Raw genomic sequence first — 24,292 nt, 5'->3', positions numbered from 1 at the left:
CAATTTTGGAGTAGAGTCTTATGGGCTTTCCACATAAAGTATCATATTATCTGCAAAGGGTGAGAGTTTGACTTCTTCTTTGTCGATTTGGATGCCTTTTATTTTTTTGTTGTTGTCTGCTTGCTGAGGCTAGGACCTCTAGTACTATGTTGCATGGCAGTGGTGATAATGAACACCACTGCCGTGTTCCTGACCTTAGGGGAAAAGCTCTCAGTCTTTCCCCCATTGAGAATAATATTCACTGTGGGTTTTTCATGGATGGCTTTGATGATATTGAGGTATGTACCCTTTATCTCTACACTTTGAAGAGTTTTGATCAAAAAAGGATGCTGTACTTTATCAAAAGCTTTTTCAGCATCTATTGAGAGTAAAATATGGTTCTTGTTCTTTCTTTTATTAATGTATTGTATCACATTGATTGATTTGCAGATGTTAAACTAACCTTGCAGCCCAGGAATACATCCCACTTGGTCATGGTGATTCATTCTTTAAATGTACTGTTGAATCCTACTGGCTAGTATTTTGGTGAGAATTTTTGCATCTGTGTTCATCAAAGGTATTGGTCTGTAATTCTCTTTTTTGATGAGGTCTTTGTCTGGTTTTGGGATCAAGGTAATTCTGGCCTCATAAAATGAGTTTGGAAGTTTTCCTTTCATTTCTATGTTTTGGAACAGTTATAGGAGAATAGGTATTAATTCTTCTTTAAATATTTGGTAGAATTCCCCTGGGAAGCCAGCTGGCCCTGGGCTGTTGTTTGTTGGGAGACGTTTGATGACTGCTCCAATTTTTTTTTACTGATTATGGGTCTGTTCAAGTTTTCTTCCTGGTTCAGTTTTAGTAGTTTCTATGTCTCTAGGAATGCATCCCTTTCTTCCAGATAGCCAAATTTGCTGGTGTATCATTGTTCATAATATGTTCTTATAATTGTTAGTATTTCTTTGGTGTTGGTTGTGATCTTTTCTCTTTCATTCCTGATTTTATTAATTTGGGTCCTTTCTCTTTCCTTTTAGGCAAGTCTTTATCAATCTTATTAACTTGTTCAAAGAACCAGATCCTAGTTTTGTTGATCTGTTCTACTGTTCTTTTTGGTTTCTATTGCATTGATTTTGTTCTGATCTTTATCATTTCTCTTCTCCTGCTGGGTTTAGGCTTTCGTTGCTCTTCTTTCTCCAGCTCCTTTAGCTGTAGGGTTAGGTTGTGTACTTGAGACCTTTCTTGTTCCTTGAGAAAGGCTTGTATTGCTAAATACTTTCCTCTCAGGAACCCCTTTGCTGTATCCCAAAGGTTTTGAACAGTTGTGTTTTCATTTTCATTTGTTTCCATGGATTTTTAAAAAATTTTTAAATTTTTTCTTGGTTGACTCTTTCATTGTTTAGTAGGATGCTTTTTAGCCTCCGTGTATTTGAGTTCTTTTCAATTTTCTACTTGTGGTTGAGTTCTAGTTTCAGAGCATTGTGGTCTGAAAATATGCCAGGAATGATCCCAGTCTTTTGGTACCAGTTGAGACCTGATTTGTGACCCAGGATGTGGTCTATTCTGGAGAACGTTCCATGTGCACTAGAGAAGAATGTGTATTCTGTTGCTTTGGAATGGAATGTTCTGAATATATCTGTGATGTCCATCTGGTCCAGTGTGTCATATAAGCCTTTAATTCCTCATTGATATTTTGTTTAGATGATCTGTCCATTTCAGTGAGGTGGGTGTTAAAGTCCCCTACTATTATTGTATCATTGTTGCTTTGTTTCTTTGATTTTGTTATTAGTTTATATAATTAGCTGATCCCATGTTAGTGCATAGATACTTAAAATTGTTAGATCTTCTTATTGGACAGACTATTTAAGTATGATATGATATCCTTCTTCATCTCTTATTATAGTCTTTGGCTTAAAATCTAGTATATCTGATATAAGGATTGCCACCCCAGCTTTCTTTTGATGTCCATTAACATGGTAAATTGCTTTCCACCCCTTATTTTAAATATGGAGGTGTCTTTGGGTCTAAAATGAGTTTCTTGTAGACAGCATATCAATGAGTCTTATTTTTTTTATCCATTCTGATACGCTGTGTGTTTTGATTGGGGGCATTTAGCCCATTTACATTCAGGGTATTTATTCAAAGTTATGAGTCTAGTACCATTGCATTGCCTGTAAGGTTACCTTTACTGTATATTGTCTCTGTTCCTTTCAGATCTGTTAGATTTAGGCCCTCTGTTTGCTTAGAGGATCCCTTTCAATACTTCCTATAAGGCTGCTTTGGTGTTTGCAAGTTCTTTTAGTTTTTGTTTGTCCTGGAAGCTTTTTATCTCTCCTTCTATTTTCAATGACAGCTTCGCTGGATATAATATTCTTAGCTGCATATTTTTTTCATTTAGTGCTCTGAATATATCATGCCAGTCCCTTCTGGCCTGCCAGGTCTCTCTGGATTAGTCTGTTGCCAATCTAATATTTCTACCACTGTATGTTACAGACCTCTTGTCCTGAGCTGCTTTCAGGATTTTCTCTTTGTCACTGAGACTTGTAAGCATTACTATTAGATGGTGGAGAGTGGCCCTATTTTTACTGATTTTGAGGGGGGTTCTCTGTGCCTCCTGGATTTTGATGCTTGTTCCCTTCCCCAAATTAGGGAAATTCTCTGCTATAATTTGCTCCAATATACCTTCAGACTTTCTCTCTCTTTCTTCTTCTTCTGGAAACCCAATTATTCTAATATTGTTTCATCTTATGGTATGACTTATCTCTCAAATTCTCCCCTTGTGGTGGTCCAGTAGTTGGACTCTCTTTTTCTCAGCTTCTCTATTCTCCATCATCTCCTTCTTTATTCTCTATCTCCTGTTGGGTTTGTAGGTATTCAGAAAGGTTTGATAACTATCTAGCTGAACTCCTGAGAACGGATGACATTTAGGTCTCCTGCTCCTCCCCCATCTTGCTCCTCCCCTTATGGATCTTTTTCAATGTCATTCTAATTTTGTATTTTGTACTATTTTTCATCTTTTCTCCATTATTTGTCTGGTGGTTTATTATGCTTATTTTTTCAAAGACCCAGGGTTTTAATTTATTAATTCAATTAACTCCTTTCCTGAGTTAGTTTCCAGAGATAGTTTTTATCCCTGTTACTTATCTCCTTATGTTTTGTTTGACTTGAATGATGGTTTCTTGGCTAAATGCTTGAGTAGAGGATTTTATTCATTTTCATTCTTTTATGTATAGACCAATGTTTAAGGCTATGGAATTTCCTCTGACCTATTTTTGCTGTTCTGCACAAAATCTATCCAATATATATAGTGTTTCCCTTATTATGATTTTTCACAAATTCTCATATTATGTTTGTATTTTCTCATTTATATAAAAATTACTTAATGGAAGATTTTAGGTTCTCCAACTGGAAGTATTGTTTTGTGGCATCAGAGAATGATCAGAGAATGACATCCATAATATCCCTGTTTTATGATATTTACTGATACTTTTTTGACCAATTATATGACTGGTTTTTGTGGATGTTCCTTATGTGGCTAAGAGAATAATCTTTTCATCTGGATAGTTTTTTATTTATTTGAAGATTATACTATATATATATTTTTGTATTTTACTTTTTTTTTATCTTGTTCTCAGAGTAGTGTTTTAAAATCTATTATTCATATTTCTGTTTCCCCTTACACTAGCATGATCTCCATTTTATGTGTTTGGTTGTGTCACTTGGTGCTGGCCATTTATAGCTGTTGTGAATTTTGTTGTGACTTTTGAGGTTGTTGTTTTAGAATGATCTTTGTTTTATGGAATGCTTTGGCCTTGAATTCAACCCTGTCCATTATCAGGGCCACTTGGGCACTCTTCATGTTTTTGTCAACACATGTCTGCCCACCATCCACTCCTAGTCCTTCTAAATTATGTTGTTTTAGATGTGTTTATTGTGCTTGTATTGGATTGAGATTTGCTTTAATTACCAAATTCAAAATCTTATTTTTCTTTCTGTATAATAGTCATGTTAATCCCATATATATTGGTATGGCTGGTATGTTTTGTGCCATTTTTATGTTATATAATTATTATGTTTTTTATGTATATTTAATATTATTTTACTCCCTGAGATTTGTTTTGTTTGCTCTTTTATTATTATTAATAATAATATTATTATTATTATTATTATTTTTATAGGAACTTATGAGGTTCTGTCTTTTGCTCTACTAGTTTCCTTTGTAATGATATCTTTTGTGATGTCTTACAAATTTCACAGTCTGGTAGATAAGTTTTCAGTAGTATCTATTATCAGTACTATAATCAACGATATTCTCCTACTTCCTTCTCTCTTATATTCTTATATATTTCTTGCATTCCTTCTATTTTCTTAGAATATACAGTATTTGTATGCTATCCTTTCATTCATATTTCCATGTTGGTTTCAATTTCTTATCTAAAACTAAATATATTAAATATCCTCTACATAGTCTTTGTCCTAAAGTGTTCCCAATCATTTGTAGATTGGATAAACCTAGTAGAGTTGCTCTCATATTTTTGGCTCAGGATGCCTTTATGCTCATATTATGATGGTCACAATAAACTTTTGTTTATGTAGGTTAGTGCTATTAATAGTTAAGATATGTAATTAATATATTTAAAAATAACAAAAAGAAACAAATTACATGTTAACAGTAAATATTTTATAGACAATAAACACATTTTCAAAACATAAAAATAGTAAAGTAACTTAGTTTTATACTTTTGCAAATTTTAATATAGGGCTTTATGGAAAACAGCTAGGTTCTCTCATCTCTTGCATTTTGCTTGAGATTTTTGTTGTTTTCCTTGTTCCAGTGGATGTTTATGAAGAAAAGCTAGCCTCCAGCAAATATGTCAGTGGGAAGAGGAGGGTATTTTGATAGCTTTTTAAGATACTTTTGGATGTTTCATCAATCCTCTGGAAAACCGTAGTATACTCTGAGAAAATTAGAATAAATAAATGGAAGACATCTTAATATTTTTATATAAATGCTTTGGCATCATGGACCCCTGAGGGTCTCCAAGATCATGCTCAGAGAGCTACTTTCATAGTAGATTCCAGGGGAAGGGCTTTGTGCCCTGTATCACAGGAACATGAGCATTGAACAGATTTTGTTGTACTTGGGGGATAACTGGACTGAGTACAAAATCCTCAGCTTGCATTTCCTTTCCATGTGCTTTTTGAACATGCTGTTCCACAGCTCATAAGAATTTGACATCAGTCTAATTTTCCTACTTTTCTAAGTGGTCAATTTAATCTAGAGGCCCTGCCTTTTTATGCTACATTTCATTCTAATGCTTTATGGAGAACATGTCTTGAATCTAACCAGGGCCCTTACATGGAAGGTCCTTTCAAAATGAAGATTTAGGTGGGTTTTTTTCCCCTTATTTCCAGAAACTTAAAATGGATTAACATCAATTGTTTTACATTTTTATTTTTCAGAAATGATAGATAGATAGATAGATGATAGATAAGTAATAGATAAATTCTAATTTTCTTTTTCTACCTTATATTTTAGTCACTTTTTCTCTGGGTAGTTTTACTTTTTAAAATTTTATTTTCATTCGATTGTATTTTTGTAGTTCTTCAATGTCCTTTATTAAAATTTTATTTGAATAATACTCTTTTTATAAACATCTTGTAGATGTGTCTACATTGACAAAAAATAGCCTTGTATTTTTCTTTCTATATATTTTTTTCTCAATGCAATCACTATTCATTGGATTTCTTTTATATTGCCCATTTTTATTCTTTTAAAATTTCTGAATTAGACTCTTTTTTTTCTTTTTCTTTTTCTTTTCTTTTTCTTTTTTTTTTTAATTAGACCCTTTTCTATGTACAGATTTCTGTTTGAGGATTTAGGATCTTTAATTTAGTTTGGGGTATTGCATGATAACTTTTCTGGGCTCCGTGGTTGGCTTTTATTCTGGTGGGTAGAGGTATTAATTTGCTGAAATGTTTTCATCCTCAATTAACATTTTCTTCTCAGTTGTTGGCATGGATTTGATCTGATTGTTCTTATGCCTGGGCATCTTGTAGACAGGATATTAGTCCATAAATGCCCTCTTTAGGTAGTAAGATTAAGTTTAAATTTGTAATGGATGTCATTGTTGGTGGTGATAAGATGAGAGGAGAAAGGGTCACCATGGTGTGCCTTGTCCCATCTTCTGCAAAATATTGTGCATGATTTTTCCTCTTCCTTCTGTTTTCTCACCAAGAAACTGCTTCTTCTTCCAGTCACCTCCTTCTCCCCTGAATTGTCATCCCCAGTCCTCAGCCCTGCTCGCCCCAAGCTGTTTCCCTGGTGCTCTAAATGTCCAAATCTCCACCTTGTGTAAAGGTTTTAGCAATTTGCTCTGCACTTCTCTTGCAGGTGGTGGTTTTCTTTGTGTTGTTGGATCTGTTCTCCATTTTCTTCTCCACTTTCTCTGGAGATTCTTAGGTCCCTCCTCCCTACTCTGCCTCCCTACTCTGTCCCTCCTCCCTACTCTGCCCCCCCACACAGTAAGAATACCACTGGAATCTCTTCCCATTCACTTATCTATTAGCTTAACTTGAAACACGTGGCATATGAGTCACGTGTTGACTATACACGTGGCATGAGTCAAATGTGGCTATGCCTGTAATTCTTGGTCATCTTCTAATTTGTGTGTATATGTGTTTGTGCAAAGAAATTGGGTTCAGGCACCCACTATTATCCTGGAATTTATTTTCTGCTGCTCTTTTGGAAGTGTAGGCACCTGTGAACATGGACCTTACAGAGCAGTTTCAAGATTCCATGAAGCCCCATGAATCTTCCTCCAGTAGAAGAATAGGCACTGAGCCCCCAGTTTCTGAAAATGTTCAAAAAGTAATTATAAAGTCTTCAGCTTCCAGAAACAATCTCCACATCTTGCCCATATTGGAACTGGTGGATTAATAGTTTCTTTTAATTTAATTTAATTTTTGCAGTGTTCCAAGATCCATTGTTTATGCACCAAACCCAGTACTCCATGCAATATGTGCCCTCCTGAATACCCACCACCAGGCCCTCCCAACTGCCCCCTCCCAACTACCCTCCTCTCCAAAGTCCTCAGTTTGTTTCGCAGAGTCCATAGTCTCTCATGGTTCATCTCCCCCTCCTATTTCCCCCCCCACTCACTTCTCTCCTTCTCCCAGTGTCCTCTGTGTTATTCCTTATGCTCCATAAGTAATTGAAACCATATGATAATTGACTCTCTCTGCTTGACTTATTTCACTCAGCATAATCTCCTCCAGTCCCAACCATGTTGATACAAAAGTTGGGTACTCATTCTTTCTGATGAAGGCATAATACTCCATTGTATATATGGACCACATCTTCTTTACTCATTCGTCTGTTGAAGGGCATCTTGGCTCTTTCCACAGTTTGGCAACCGAGGCCATTGCTGCTATGAACATTGGGGTACAGATAGCCCTTTTTTTCACTACATCTGTATTTTTGGGGTAAATACCCAGCAGTGCAATTACAGGGTCATAGGGTAGCTCTATTTTAATTTCTTAAGGAATCTCCACACTGTTTTCCAAAGTGGCTGCATCAGCGTGCATTCCCAGAACAGTGTAAGAGGGTTCCCCTTTCTCCATATCCTCTCCAACACTTGTTGTTTACTGTCTTGTTAATTTTGGCCATTCTAATGGTGTAAGGTGGTATCTCAGTTTTCAGTGGTCTAATTTATCCAATTAATGACTTTATTATAAATATCTTCATATTGTTATTGACATTTTTCATTAGCTTTCTATGCTTGGTAGATCAGACTCCACTTTTGTTTCTTTTTGAAAATATGATTAGTGAATCTATCATAAAGTACATGTTATAGAATATTTAGGGAATTAACTAGAGCTTGGGAAAATACTCTAATAAAATATAAAGACCACTGGTTAAGCAAGTATTTCTGTGATAAAGTTTTAGAATTACTCTGTAAAAGAATGACTTTCTAACTAATAAAAAGACATGAATAGTAGTATATGTAGTCTTTGAATTGTATTTAATAGGAAATGTTAAATTTAGATTTTGTTGCTCATTTAAAGCAGAACATTCCCAGCTCAGCAGAGGAATAGAGATTATTTGTTTATATTGTACAAAGTCAAGTAATCAAATGAGTTTGGATTGACTCATTTTCCCTCAGATCAAAAATGCATGTTGAATGTAAAATGATTGAAAAGGCATTTCCTCACTCAGGAAATAAGAGCTAAGTAATTTTCCTTCCAGTCTGGGTGCATTTCAGAAGAACAAAAACATGGCTGACTTTTGGCCTGTTCTCCCACTTCTTAGAGGGGTTGCTTGATGGCTGTGACATCTGTACTCAGCACTTCAGAGCCACTTGAGGGCATTGTCATTTGACTGACTGCTCCCCAGAGGAAGATGTTTTTTGGGTAGAAAAAGGAAGTTTGATAGCTCTGGTCATTTTGGTTGAATAACATTTAAAATAACTGCAACATGAGTGTATGTGTGTGGGTGGATATATTCACACACATGCACATGCATGTGCATACATGTATGTACACACATCACTCAGGGGTATGACCTGGTCTAACATGATATGATATTGCATAAGTAAGGATTTTTTTTTCTAGTTTTATATCTCCAACATGTCATTTCTTGCTTAAATATCAGTGTTCAATTTCTTTTATCTGATAAATGAAATTCCAGTATTTAGCAATAACAAGAGATCTGTATGCAGGTTTTACAACCTATTTCTATAGCCCTTGGAGGTTTGCAGTAAATCCAGTTTCTGAGCCACAGCATGTTCAGTTGTTTGTAGTTTTCATAATAGTTTCTTAACACTGTGTGTGAGAAAACCAAACTGTAAACAGTGAAACCAGGAAGGGACATGGCATGAGGTGGCCCCCTCCATGCTCCCATTGGGGAGCACTTTTGGCAAAATGATCTGAGAATGATGGAAGCAGGAGACACTTGTCGTTTTTAGTAGTTTTACATTAGTGGCTGTGGAATGGTTAAATTCCACACCTATTTAATAGAACAGGTCATTATTTGAAAATTATCTCCACAATTTTAAATCCCAAAATAAAAGAAAAAAATATCCACACCTATGCATGTATGAGTGTGTGAACATATACAATTACTTGATTGTCATTAGAATAAGATATAATAGCTTCCAATTCCCAGAGGTTTTATTTCTGGAAATTATAGGATTTGCAAATGTGGTTTTAAAGGGAAGTTTTACTAGATTAAAACACGCTAATTATTTATATACGTCTCCCTTCAAAAATTACATTTATTGAGTAGTGTTGGGAAGTCTTTAACTGTCAGTTTCCTTACTTGATTCATCCTCTGATTTTATCCATTGAGAAAGGTTTTATAGTACGCATTTTCTTTTTTGAGAACTGCTAAAGTGATTGACAAATAATATCTGGAATCTGTGTGAACCTTAGGTTTGGCCATCATCACAATGGCTGGACCTTGAACATATCACTTATAAGCTGCTCATGTGTTTGGAGATCCTCATATTGGCTTCTCCATGTTGTCCTATGTTTCACCCCAAACAGATACTTCCAGAATTGCTGAAGAGGCAGTTTAATTATTCTTTGAGCTCATACTATAGCTATTTGATCAAAATACTATGTATCACCTCTCAGATCTTAGTCAGATGTTTCCTGAAGTATTCAAAAATAGTAATCCACTTAAATTAGTTGATTTTCAACATACAAAGTAACCAGTAGAAGCTAAGGTAAGGGGCGCCTTGGTGGCTCAGATAGTTAAGCATCTGCTTTCAGCTCAGGTCATGATCTCCAGGGATCAAGCCCCATGTCAGGCTCCCAGCTCAGCAGGGAGTCTCCTTCTCTCTCTCTCTCTCTCTCTCTCTGCCTCTCCCCCTGCTGGTGCTCTTTCTGTCTCTGACTCTCTCTTAAATGAATAAGCAGAATCTTAAAAAAGAGAAGCTAAGGTTAATATGGTGTTTCAAAGAAAAGTAGGGATGATGGTGATGATCATGATGAAAATGATGATGGTGATGATGATGATAATGATGATGTGGTGATGATGATGATGGTGATGATAATGGTGGTGTTGGTGATGATCGTGGTGATGGTGTTGATTATGGTGATGGTGATGAAGACTGATGATGATGATGGCAGTGATCATGATGATGGTGAAGATGATGGTGGTGGTGATAATGATGATGATGGTAATGGTGATGATGGTGATGATGGTGGTGATGGTGGTGATGGTGATGATGAGAGTGGTGATAATAATGACTGATAATGGTGATGACCATGGTGATGATGATGATGCTGATGATGATAATGATGATGGTGGTGCTGATAATGATGACTGATGATGGTGATGACCATGGTGATGATGATGATGATGATGGTGGTGATGATAATGATAATGATGATGATGGTAGTGATGGTGATGGTGATGATGGTAATGTTGGTGAGGATTGTGATGATGGTGTTGATTATGGTGGTGGTGATGATGACTGATGATGGTGGTGATTGTGATTATGGTGAAGATGATGGTGGAGGTAATGATGATGATGATGGTGATGGTGATAACGGTGATGATGGTGGTGATGATGATGACTGATAATGGTGGTGATGACAATGATGATGGTGATGATGTAGTGATGGTAGTGGTGGTGATGGTAATGATGGTGATGATGGTAGTGTGGTGATGGTGGTGATGATGATGACAGATGATGATGTTGATGGTGATGATGATGGATGCTGAGGAGGGTGATAATGATGATGGTGGTGATGGTGATGATGGTAGTGATGGTGTCTGTGATGTGTTTCAGTGTTGTGTGATGAGGGGAAGTGGGAGGATCTACTAAGGAACACGGAAAATCTCATCTGTGGTCTGTGCCGTTTACTTGGGAGTATGAGACATGGAGGAGCAGAGGTTGCCATCCTGTTACCAGTACATACAGCCACCTGCACACACAGACTTCCTGCACACTCAACACAAAACACTCGTCCATGGACCTAAGCACAGGCACTGTTGGTATGAAGACAGGCATCTGAGTGGAAGGAGGTAATATCAGGGGAGCAGTGTGTTGGGTTTCTGTGGCGTGCTGGAATGCCTGGACAGAGCATTTGATAATCAGTTTAAATGTATAGTAGAGTTGATGGGAAGGTCAGAGAAACCCACAGAAGCTGGCAGCGAGGGGTGAGTGTGCACCCAAAAGCAAAAGTGAGCATATTTATCAGGGTCTCTGCAGCCTCCCAATGCCCAGGGTTCTTCTAACCAGCCGTGTGCATGTGGGGAGTGGGTAAAACTTGGTCTTGTTCCAGGGCAGGTAGGATGAGAGACCCTCCTCCTGCATGGTTCCCTGGGAGAGGGGAGGTTTGAAGTCAGACCCTGCTGGTCTGTGGGGGGAAGCTATATCTCACATCTGCTAGTCAACACCCCAGTACTCCTGCCACATGCTGTGATCTCAGTCCTCAGATCTGAAAAACTCGTGAGAAAATTTACCAGAAACTAAAGAACGTGAGGGTTTAGGTTGATTATTCTTAACTAATATCGAGAAATGAAAAACAAAAACAAAATCAAATAATAAAAACAAAATAATATTTAAAAATATGACCATCTAAGTTCTAAGTTAAAGAGAAGTTTTCAAAATTTTCTGCCTAAATAAGCCACAATTATAACCTGTAAAAATAACCTGGAGAGGAAAAGTCAGACATCTAATCAGAAGATGGGCCAAAAAGACAATAGTGTGCTTTAAAATTTTGAGGAATAATGACTTTGGAATGGGAATCATTTTTACAACAAAACTATCAACAAATATGAGATCACAACATAAGCAAGCGAGATTCAAGAATGTAGAATTATAATCATCCTTAGGTGCTCTTTGAACAAAAACAGAAAAACAAACAAAAAACTAGCATTCAGTCTTGGGAAAGAAAAGAAAAAGGGAAATTGAGAAATAAGAGGCAATTTTGCAGAAAAAATACATAGGAAAATGAGATCTTATGTTTAGATCCACATTTAATATTAAAAGTAACTTTTTGTAATGCCCAATAAAAAAAAATAAATCTTGACTAAGACTAGACAGACTTTCTTCAAAAAGATTAGTATGTGTGGCTTTCCTCCAAGATGAGGCACAGAGGAATTTCTGTGGTGGGAGAAGTGAGCACAGCTTACACGCCCGGACGGGAGACACAGAAGAGCAAGGCTGGCCCAAAGGGGCACCACCGGAGAACGTTCCTGAGGGTGCCTGTCCTTGGGGAGGTCCTGTTGCTCAAGCTGATGCAGGGATCTGGGAGCAGGAGAGGAGCAGTACCAAAGTGTGGTTGATGGATGGGTGGCTGTGACTGACCAGTGGGGTTGAGCATTCAGCTGTCAGTCACCAAGAAGGACTTTGGAGGGTCTGTGTCCTAGAGAGAAAGGGGGCAGTATGGATCTCATCTTAGTGCCAGCAATTCTCAGAACACAGTGGGTGGGGGCTTCTGCTTTCCAGGGTCATGGCCATGGGCTGGAGAAAAGGTCAGCATTGTCTGCCACCTCAGCTAAAATGCCAGAGGGCACCCGAACCGTAAGAGGCAGACAATGTGTGGCTTGAAAAATGGAGCCAAGGATGTCAGATGTCGAGCAAATCACCGGCAGGGACAGGCATTCCTCAGGTCGTTGCACGTTGTGTATATGTATGTTTTTTTACAAGTGGAAGGTTAAACCTTCAGGAAGGTGAAGAAGCACCTGCAGGTGTGGTAGAAACAGAAGAACCTAGAACCGGAAGTAGAGCCTGAAGACGGAACTGAACCGCAATCTGGCGGTTGTACATGTGGCATGCACTCCAGACTTGAACAGAGAAGGGTTGCTTCATGTGGGCGAGCAAAAAAAGTGGTTTCTTGGGATGGAAGCTATTCCCAGTGAAGATGCTGTGAAGGTTGTTGTGGGGACAAGGATATAGAGCATCACAAAAACATAGTTGACCCAGTGGCACCATGTCCAAGAGGATGGAATCCTATTTTGAAAGAGGTTCTCCTGTGGGTGAAAAGCCATCAAACAGCCAAGCCTACTGCCAGAAATCATCCGTCAGTTGATGTGGAAAACTTGGTAGTCGTCATGTTTTAGGAAACTGCCACAGCCCCCTGGCCTTCAGCCACCTCCAGCTTCGGTACAAGAACCACCACCAGCAAAAAGATAACTGCTCACACAAAGTTCAGATGATGGCTAGCAGTTCAAACAAGAAAGCATTTTTAAATTGAGGTACAGACATTGTCTCGCAGTGTGTTCATAGTAGAATGTACAACTTGGGGTGTTTTAATGTTGTAGTTGAAATCAGAGATGGATTATTTCTCTTTGGAAAGAAAATACATTTCATTGTATGATGTTTTTACTGATCATGATACAAATCAAATAGCTTTTCTCCATTGTTATTTAAAGTGCTGATGTTAAAACACTGTTTTTATATTTTGTGAGTTTCTGGGTGAGATCACTGAATATCAACACTTGGGGCTTTTCTCCCCAGAGCTCAAAGTGTGTATTTGCTGCTGGGGTCTGTGCTGCAGGATACTCCCAGGCTGGTTCCTGGAATGTCTACCCTGTGGAGGGACCACTGTGCCCTTGAGATTATTGTCGCCATGTCTTAGTGAAGATGCCTTCATGTTCAGCAACAAAAGAGCTCATCCTATCAAGTGAATACATTATTTCTTGGTGCAAAAGTTATTCTAGCTAAGAGAAAACATGCGTGTGTGAGGAGCCAGTGAGGAGAGAGGGTGAGGACATGTGCTTTCTCTTTCGCACTCGCAACACAGCCCACCGCAGCTCACAGCCCCGCAGCGATTTCCACATTCTCCAATACTTCAGAGCACAATGGACTCATCTCCCAAATAAAAGTGATTTCCGGAGGTTGCTAATAGCCTTACATGGTGTTAGCAATAATTCTTATCATTAAAATTGTGTGACAGTCTCAAATTGTCAGGTATTTTGCATCGTCCTTTAAATAGAATAAAACATTACATTTTATCATTGTGAATTTGTTTTTCCTAATTTTTTAGTGTCTCCAGAAGCATACAGTAGCTGTATCTTCTGAGAGAGATCTGAGTGTTTAGAAGAATTTAATCTTGGTGGCCCAAATAATTCCTACAATCTATGGATATAAGTTCAGATTCCTATAGGAAAGTGCTGTAGGGATCTACACACCTTGAGGCCTCTTGGTTTCTGAGTAAAACAGTCAGCATCTCACTGTCATGGGAGGTCTAGTAGGAAATTGCCACCAGTATCCATTCTCTCATGAAAACAACATGAAACATGTAATTGTTAGTGTAACATTTTCATTTAACAAGAAGTAATACTGTTTATTCAAACTGATCTAATATAGCTGGGCTCTCCAAACACACACCCCTTTTAAGTGATTTAATTTTCTGTATTTCTAATGGGAATGGTGCATAGTTTTGAATAAATTTAATAATTAAGTGAAATGATTATGTTGTAGAAGCTACTTTGGTGTTTGCCTAATATTTGCATGTTTAATTATGTAAGCAGGTGTCACAGTAAGTGTATGTGTAGTGTGTGTATTTGTGGTGTAAGCAGGTGTGACTGTGAGCACACAGGTGCATGGTGTGTGTGTTTGTGGGGTGAGCACACGGGCAGCGTGGGTATCTGCTGGCAGGACCCTGTTCTCTGAGTCAGCTGATGCGGTCCTGCCCCGCCTGAGGCTCTCCCTCCTCTGCATTCCTCCCTCCTCTCACAGTTTCAGCTGCCTGTAGCAGCTCCTCCTCTGACTCATGGTCTGTGTCCAGCCAGCCCTGCAGCGGTCATTCCACCTCACATTTGTTGTGGCCACAACCACCCTCTTAGCAGTGACACATGCTGATCGAGGCTGGGTGGCCGGCCTGGTCTGCAAGGAGCCCTGAGTCCTCAGGGGTCTGGCCCCATGGCCAGCATGCCTCCAGACCCAGCCTTACTTTGAGAAAAATTCAAATCCCCTTTCTGTTCAAAAACCGCTGGTCTAGCTGTTTCTATTTCTAATGTTTTTACTGCATGAAGTTGTGCAAATTTGGAAAATTACCTGATTTTCACTTGATTTGTGAATTTCTCCTATAAAATGCCACTTCTGGAATACTCTCTAGAGCTGTGAACAGGTACTGCCTTCCTTCCTATAAGCAGAAAACAGAGAGTCTCCAAAAACTGTCCATATGGGGTGTCCCCCCCCCCACTCCCCTGCCCCTGATGGCTTGCAGGAGAGGAGGTCCCACCAGGGCAAAGAGCTGCTTTCCCAGAGCTGCAGGGGTTCTGCCGGAGGGAAACCCAGGATACAGAGTGTCCTCGGTGTATGTGCACTAGGGGACTGCAAAGAGGAAGCTGTATGTGCCACGGCTGCACACACGTCCTCCCAGCCCCAAGAAGGGTGGGAATCAAGCCAGGGCTCTTGCCTCGAGGCTCAGAAGGCTGGTCCTGGTGGGACCTGCACACAGAGATGCTGCCTGCACACGTTCTTCTCCCTGACCGCCGAGGTGTGCATAGCCCTCAGACGTCCTGGGGCCTGTGACTCTGTCCCTGTGGACATCATGGAGGCCCCTCCTTAGCACGCAGAGAGGAGCGAGTGAGGAACAGGGCCAGCATCCCCCCAACACCCTTTCCACTCTGTACCGTGCAGGTGTGGGCACCTGCTTCCTCCAGGTGAGAGCCGAACACAGCAGTAAGCTCCAGAAGGTGCCCCGGATGTGTGTGGTTGTGAAGAACAAGGGGCAAGGTCAGGACCTCTCTGCTTCCCAGCAAGGCTGTGAATTAATTGACTTCCTTCTCGTAAGTGAGCCCACACAGTGGCTGCCAGAGACCAGAGGAAACACTGTGTCACAGAGCTTCGGACAGCACAAACCCTGGACCCGTCACTGGGAGGCCGTGCTCACTGACAAGTGACCTCAGCCCTCGACACTCACTGTCACTTCCAGTCTGAATACATGCTTGCATGTTATGCTCAGAAGGACCCAGATAGATTTGTGGGAGTTTACGGATTTCGTCTCTGTGACTAAGGCACCATGGTCATGCTCGCAGGAGCTAGCAGGTCGGCTGTCCCACCCTTACTGCCCACATGGGGTTGGCAGCGGCCGTCTTGGGGCCGAGGCCGTGTTTCCCAGATGTAACCGGGCTCAGGCCCACCGTCTATCATGCTGATGCGAGCCAGACTTAAACAACCCTCCTTGCTGATTTGCTGTAAGAAAAGCAACCCGTTCTCCATTTATTCAGCAAATGTGTGTGCTGCCTGGCTATGTTCTGGTGCACATTTTCAATCCCATCACCGTTTTTCTCTAAAATGTCTATTTCAGACGTCTTCACACATCTGCCCCTGACATCTGGTTATTAACAGTAGGAGCTGGGAACCCTTTGGAGTAATGGTCTCCCTCACAAGAGTCCATGCAAGCCACACGTGGTCCCTCTTTGTTTCTTGCTGTTCCCCACGCAACATGCACTCTTTGCCATGGCCAGCCAAGGAGCCCACTAAGCCACAGCTTTCCCACACAACATGCTGTGGTAAGCCTCGGAGCCTGCTGAGCCACAGCCTTCCCATGCAACATGTTGCAGCCAGCCACGAAGCCCACCAGTGTCACTGGCTGATTTTGCTCAACATCATACCCCAGATTCGTCTACTCCATCCATTTGTATGGAGGAATTTTAAAATTTCCATGTGCTTTCCACTGTTGATCTGTGTGCTCTAAGGCCTTCATCACCACACGAACGTTTGACCATCTCTGGAAACACTGTCTTTGATTTAATTTCATTATGAAAATCAGAAAACATCCACTTTCTACTTTCATGCAGTGTTCTTTTCTAAGTTAAATTTTATCTTTATGGACTCAGAGAAAAATATAAATATAATTTTGAAAAGATACAATCTTCTATTTTTTACAACAAAGCCCAAGTAATATTTTAAGAACCTCAACTAGACATCCTGAACTTGCCACCCCTTTCCCAGGCTGACTGAGACCTGAGTGACCTTCCCTGTGGCATGAGCTCCCGGTGGGCAGCACACGGTCTGACTCTACATACCATGAAGGACGACCCACCACACGAGGTTGGGTTAGACCCATCATCTCATTCGGACTCAGAAACCAGAGTCTTTGATCTTACAGCCCAGAGTTCTTTATTTGAGTTAATTGCTAAATCTCTTCTGTATCTGACTGATTCCCCTGCCTCTTCCTCCCTTGAAGGAGCGGTAGTTGGTACAGGGTCCTGTCTATGTGAGCCCGTCTCTCTCTCTCTCTCTCTCTCTCTCTCTCTCTCTCTCTCTCTCTCACACACACACACACACACACACACTCATGCACGACTACACACACCATGTGTGGAAACCAACCTCAGCTCATTTGGAAGGTGCCCAGAGCCCATTCTGTTGACTCAACACAAGGCGCACATTGACCCTAAAGGATGGTCCCTGCCTCTCACCTGCCCACGAACTCAAGGGTTCCACCCCACTTGTCCACCAGATTCTCTGTAACTGGGATGCTGAGCGTGATGGGGGGTCACAGCCTCCCCCGGCGGGGGCCATGGCTAGGGGAGGCCGTCGGGGACTTTGGCCTCAGTGGGGAAGGTCAGGAGCAGGGACCAGCTCTGGCAGCACAAGGGCTGGACCCCGCAGACAGGGAAGTTCAGGGGTGAAAGCTGCAGGCGAAGCTTGTGCAGACCTCACACTGTATTCTTTGCAGGATTTGACTATCTTCCTGTCAGAGATGGGTCTTCCTTCATATTAAGCCGTGTGCATATAAGACTTGAACCCTGGCTAGTTTCTAAGTCCATTTCAAAAATCACCTTGCAGCTCCGCGAAAATCACAGGATAGCACATGCTTACCTATAGCATGACTGATTCTGAACAGAAGCTTGTGTCCAAGAAAGAGGAGGCGCTGCCTATGGTCTGCGTGAGAGGACTTCATCATCAGCCTACAACCCTCACCCTTCACAGATGACAGTGGAGCTGAGTGTGGGAAAGAGGAGGGACCTCAGGTGCTTTCTCTGTCTCGCTTTCCCCATCAGAACACTTTAGAAGGCCCTTCTAACTGCCCAGGCAGGCAGGTCCATGGTGGGGCCATTTCTACTCTAATGAATGAGCGTCTAGTCTCTCCTGATCACACTTATGTCAGTGCGTCTACCAGTGCATCTACTGGTCTCTGCAGAAGGTACAGAATTGAAGCCATCACAGTTCTCACACCCCAGGAGCGGACACTTTGGTGATGGGACGAAGGGTGTACTTCCAACTCCATTTCACATTCTGAAAGCTGCTTGTTTGTCTCCTTACTCTGGAAGATTCAGGAATCGAACCTCACCCATCCCTTCAACAAATGGCCATGACCACCCCTCTGATGTGGGGATTAGTTACATCTGCTTTTGTGAACCAACAGAGTGAGAACAGGCATCTTTCAAAATGCAGAACCCACCTCTGGGTAGCAGGTGGGCCTCAACAAAATGAGCAGAAACTGTACAAAAATGTCTGTGAGAGGATTTACTGTAAGGACAGTTTTCAAGAGTCAGATACTAGTCTAATGGCCGAGAGAATGGGGTCACACAGAGCCTCAGCACTGGACTCTGCTGATAGACGGGGAACTCAGCCACTTCTCCAAGTCCTGCCCACTGGGGGATTTTCTGTCCCCACCATCCCACAGGGACAGCCTAGAGAGGAGCCGGGAGCCACAGGGGCCCACTTCTAGATGTGGCCTGGGTGTCCTGGAAGCCGTCCATACCCTGCACCCTGGACTTCCTCTCCTCTGTCTGCGGGTCACAGGAGTCCTGGCGAAGCCACAGGCTGGGAGAGAAGGAGTGGGCTGGGGTGGGCACGGGGGACTCAGGCACTCACTGCTCCTCTGTGGGACTCACAGGTCACTTCAGGGCTGCGTGAGCCCAGATCCTGGGCACAACTTCCATGTGACGATGGAGCGTGGCCGTATACACCCAGCTCCATGGCCTGCTGCGTCAGGCAGACCCACAGGGCCACGGTCAGCCCAGCTGCTGGCTGACTGGATGCCTCCAGAGGGTGATTATGCTGTGTGTGGATACAGCCTCTCTTCTCTCCCATGCCTACCTTGTGCAAGATCCATCAACAAAATTGGACCATTTTCTCAACTAAACCTTAACTGTCTTTTGAGAAAGATTCTCTTATAGTTTTGTTGTCACTGTAAATGACGTTTTTAAAGTAGCTTCACCATTTTGGCGCATAGAACTGTGATGACTACAGGCATGCGGCTCCTACGCCCAGCCCTCTTGTGGTCTTGCTGCTTCTAGGGACTTGCCCGTGTGGTTAGTTTGGCCTCTGACACCCTGTGCTCCCCAGGTCTTCCCATCGAGTGCGCTCCATGGGAGCCACTCACCTTTAGTTTGGACTCCTGTTTGCTCTCGGGTTTGCAGAGTGTGCTGACCTGCGTGTTTTCCCCGACAGATGGCTGTGACCAGCCTCTGGCGTCCGTGCTGCCGGCCTCCTCCTTCAGCGGTTCCTCCGAGCTGTCCAGCAGCCACAGCCCTGGGTTTGCGAGACTGAATCGCAGAGATGGTAAGTTGGCGGGCTGCCTCCCATTGATCCACGGCGACTCACGGACTTTCAACAATTTCTGCATATTTTTTTGATAAAATACTGTAAGTGGATTATCTGTGGCACAGAAAGAAAATTGTAAGCAAGTGGTAGGCATGTGGGCATGTTCCCATGTGAGACCGTGCACATAAAGAACGCAATTCGGGTCTCTCTCCACATGCACATCGGGGCCACGGAGTGCCGGAAACGGTGGTGAGCTGCGTGAGTGTCATGCACGATCAGGCCAACATTCCAGTCACAAAAATACATACATACCTTTAAATATATTGACTGTTTAGCTAAGAAAATATTTTTTCTATCACAAATATTCACTTCTAGGAGTCTATTAACCCTGGTCGTTTAATTACTCATCTTCAGCTGGGACAGAGACCTTGGAGGGTGTATTAGGTTCCTATTGCTGCTGTGACAGATTCCATAAAGATTTAGGGGTATAAAACCACATAAATGTATTCTGTTAAGGTTTGGAAGGTCAAAGGTCTGGGACGGGTCTCAGGGGCTGAAATCAAAGTGCTGGTGAGACCGGTTCCTTCTTGTTGGCGCCTGGAGCCTTGAGCTGGGAGCCTTTCCCCAGCGACGGCATCTGGAGCCAGCTCTCCCATCTCCAACGCTGCGGGGTCTCCCTGGTTCCGACCCCGCTGCCTCCCTCTTCCTGCCCAACTCCCTGGTATTGCACTGACCTCTTAATTCAGCCAATCAGCAGCCTTAGCTCCCTCCTGCCATAGGAAGCCACCGGTGCCAGGGGCTGAAAAGTAGACTGCCATTCTTCTTACACCTGAGGCCAGAAAGGCAGCCTCAGATACTTGCCAAGTAGAAATAAAGACCATCACTCCATCTCTTCCCTCCACGTCTCTCAAGGAGGAATGGGAATGCAATGCTACCTTCGCAGCTGGTCAGGATCACTGTTTACTCTTTTGATGCTAGGGTGTCGCTGGGCATAGTGTTAGCAGGTAACCAAGCTGTCTTCAGCTGCTCTGGAAAAGCTTACAGTCACGGAGAACATCGCCGCGATCCTTGCCACGAAGCGGGAAGACAGGAGGCCTGTGTGCAAATTCCGGGGAAGTAGGTCCAGCCACAGTCACCCCGAAAACCCCTGCAGAAAGGAGAGCCTGACCCTCACCCCACCTTCTAAATCACTCCCTCTATTCTTCTCTTCAGCTTCTCCTTGTCCTGAGCACAGAGGCTCCGTATCCGATCGCATTTATTACAGTCAACACTCACAACATAAAATAGGATTTCATAGGTATTTGAGATTTTCATTAGAGACAGATGGACAGACAGATACTCCCATTAAAGCGCTTATCACAAAATAGATGTGTAGACGTGTCGACACAGATGATTTTTACATTCCATTTTATTTGCTATTGAAGGGGCAGAATTAGGTGAGGGGGTGGTTTGGGTTTCCGAAAGGCAGGCCTCTCCAGCCTCTCTCTGGAAAGCAAGTTCAGATGTGTTCGAAAGAAAACCTCAGGCCCGAAAAGGTGTGGTTTAGGTCAAGCCACCAAACCAGGGCTGAGTATCCTCGTGACCGTGGGTTCAGCCTCCCCCAGATGCTGTCCTAAGGCTCAGACCCCCCCTGTCCCTCCCTCAAAGGGAGGCAAGCCCAAAGGAATGATCCTTTCCTTTTGCTGGTAATCTCCCTGCCTCCCTTCCTTCCTATAAAATGTCTGTTTTGTGCAGCTCCTTGGGCATCCCCTCTGCTTGCTAGACAGGGTGCTACCGGTTCATGAATATTCAGATTTATTGGGTTCACTTTTGGGTTTTACCGATGACAGCCCTATCTTCTCCATAGTTACAGTGTCCAGAGCTGGCTCCTGATTGTACCAGTAAGTGTGGCCAGAAGTGGAACACAGTGGGCCTGCTCCCCAGACACAAATGGCCAGGAAACCCAGCTCCCCTCAGCCATCTTCTGGTGACCCCTCCCAGGGCCTGTTTGCCCTTGTGTTTGACATGCATGGACCCCAGGACTGGCCTTCCTTCCTGGGCCCTCGAACATCGGCTCCCATAGGGCCCTGAGAGCCCAGGCTGTGTGGTGCCCCCCAGTGCCCGAGCCCCCAGCCTCCGAAACACAGGGTCACGGCCACCCCCCAGAATCAGCATCCTTCCTCTTGATGGGCCTCGAATGAGTGGTCTGTGCCTGCTTAATCAGGCAGCCTTTTCTTTTCTCCTGGTATTTGAGCTCCATTATGTCCGAATGTCAACCGTCTCTGCATGCAGATTATCATTATCTCGAAAACAAAGGATTAGATTCCTCCCTGGCTCTTCACGGGATGAGCTAGACTCACCCAAAACTGTCACAGTAAAAAAGGAAGGGAGGCATCTACATGCCAATAAAATGCAAGAAAAGAAGAGATGTTTGGGGAAAATCCGCTGCTCATTCTCATTTGAATCCTAGTCATCGTTCCCAGTTTAAGAGAAGCAGGAAGTTTTTCTTTTGAAAATAAAACAGAGAAGTCTATATTTTAATCAGTTTCTTTCAAAGTTTTCAGAGTCGGGACACCATACATAAATCACTGAGTCTATCTTCGGTCTGTGCATGTGTTTAGTAAATGACAAGTGAGCGTACTCTCCGTTTGTTGGTTAAAGTCCCATTTCTCACCCAAGCACATGAGCCTCAGGATTTTCCGTGAGTGAAAATCATTTTAATCCGCTCTTTTCCTACAGCTCATAATGAAGCAAGATATCAACTTTAATGAATTTTATTTGCATGTTAATTAAGTTCAAAACAGCCCACCTTAATTATCTTTTACTTGCTATTCATTGTTTTTGATTGGGTTTTATTTTTTTCTCCCCACGGATGGCCTGCAGCATTCACAGAGGAAATTGCAAACTGAGTGAGTTATTGATGGCTCCGTGGTGCTTCTATTGTTTCAACATTTCTCATTTGATTTGGATCAGACTGCGAAGGCTGGCTATGCAGGCAATCAGAACAGGAATAAATGAGCAGGAAGGAATATGCCACAAATAAATTCCCAAGAGTCAGAAGCCCATAAACACGAGGTCTTCCCACTGTGGCTCTGGGAGCAGGCAGACAGGCGTTTCTGACTAGACCCCTCACTGCTTTTTTGTTCTGTGTCCAGGGGCGTGGTTGGAGGAGGCGATGTGGGACATCCTGCATGAGGGCACTGAGGTCAAGGCCCTGGGACAGTGGCACCCCTTCTCCTGGGGGAGGAGCCCAGGCTCCCTGGGGCAGGTGTGTGGGACAAGCCATGTCTCCCTGTGCAGGTCACTCTGCTGTCTTTCCCTCAGTCTAGGGAATTTGGTTCACCATGCCTCAGAAAGAATAATCCAGAAATTTCCAGCAGATATCGGTTGGCTGTAACAGAGCTCCTGGGAGGCACCTGCATTGTGCCAACCACTCTGAGTCTCTCCTCCTTCATTCACATTTTCCCTGCGGTGTAGCATGAACTGTGATGCTTCTAAAAGCGAAGCCTCTTGGTCCTTTACCATCAGTGCTACGGAGATGTGAAGTAATCTCAGGCTGGTGGGGAGGCATCCACGCAGCATCCACAAAGGCTTGCTCACACAGCGATCCAGCCAGGCCCTTGGGTGCACAAATGAAAAAGGCAATGGCAGAAACCTCTCTTTTCAGAAGGGATTTGCATGGCACCTTCTAGCACAAGCAAGAGGCTTCCTCCAAATTTCTTATCTACTGAATGGGGCATCTGTCCAGGTCCCAACCAGCTGAGGGAACCAGCTGAAGGCTCTCCAGGGGGAGATGGATGTGGAGAAAAATGCCCCTCTTCCCAGGACACAGGCAGCAGCGAGCATCTACAACACTATGACTGAGGTGATGCCAGGGCAAGTCCCCAGCCAGCTCTGGCCTGGAGGCCTCACCTGGGGGTCAGCGGCAGGAGGTCTGTTATGGCTGCGCCAGAGGCGGCTAGCCTTGGCAGTGCCGACGGGCTGTGGGACAGTGGCCTCCCATCCCAGCCCTGAGCCCGAGCCTCGCAGGAACATCCCAGTACGTGTGCAAGATGTCTTAGACCATTCATCATAGCCCCTCTGCAGTCCGTCCCCATCAGGTCTGATTCGATGCTCCCTTGACAATATATGCAAACAGAACAGCAATTTCAAATAAGTGAACTAAATTTAAAGGGGAATTTTTTTTTTAAAAAAGGTCTGGAAAAATGCTCATGAAAGAAGCAAGGAGATGCTTCCGTTCAGTTGAGATTGATCTTGCCACAGAAGCAAGTCCCTGAGAAATTTGCAACAGGTCTGTGCCCATCAGAGGCTGGACCTGATACACAGCCAGGAGTGCTGACCATGGACAGGACAGCACGGACATGCCGACGGGTTTCAAGTCCCCAGATGTCACCGTATGTGAGACAAATCTGGAACACGGTAGCCCCGTGGCCCTCAGGTGTCATGTGGTCAGGGCTGGGGGAAATCCTATATGGGGTACATTCTCCACTTGACCACGGTCCCCAGTTCACTCAGCTGCTTCCACAGAGAGGCATCTGGCTTTGTGCCCTGGTTACGTGTGGTGCCACAGAAGCTAAAGTTGACAATACTGCTAATGATGCTGCTGCTGTGTGGAGGGCCAGCCTGAGGGACACTACACGAGCAGATCCCAGCAAGCCCTGGAACAGTGGTCAGCATCTGTGAAACACTTGTCATTTCTAGCCCAAACTGTCAGCTTCCACCAACACTGCCAAGGTCACTTCAGACATTTCTGCACGAAACATTACCAGAAAGCCTGGACAGAATGCTTTTTGAAGTGTTTGAAGACACTGGGGAGTTTCCAAGCCAAAGGGCCGGATCAGGAGAGGGAAAGCCAGGGAGCCGAGCCTGTCTCT

The 24,292-nt window shown here is 43.1% G+C and overlaps 1 protein-coding gene across 1 annotated transcript in view; it reads left to right on the top strand.

The window, feature by feature from the left end:
* LOC132012955 (contactin-associated protein-like 4) overlaps positions 1 to 24,292 on the top strand; it is a 140,750-nt gene that overhangs the window by 5,776 nt on the left and 110,682 nt on the right. The window contains exon 2 of the mRNA XM_059392746.1: positions 19,347 to 19,457. Within this exon, the coding sequence (XP_059248729.1) occupies positions 19,347 to 19,457 (111 nt within the window). The remainder of the gene's footprint in view (positions 1 to 19,346; positions 19,458 to 24,292) is intronic.

Source organism: Mustela nigripes, chromosome 3 (assembly GCF_022355385.1).
Source record: "Mustela nigripes isolate SB6536 chromosome 3, MUSNIG.SB6536, whole genome shotgun sequence".
Lineage (NCBI taxonomy): Eukaryota > Metazoa > Chordata > Mammalia > Carnivora > Mustelidae > Mustela > Mustela nigripes.
This window is presented reverse-complemented; position numbering and strand designations above follow the sequence as displayed.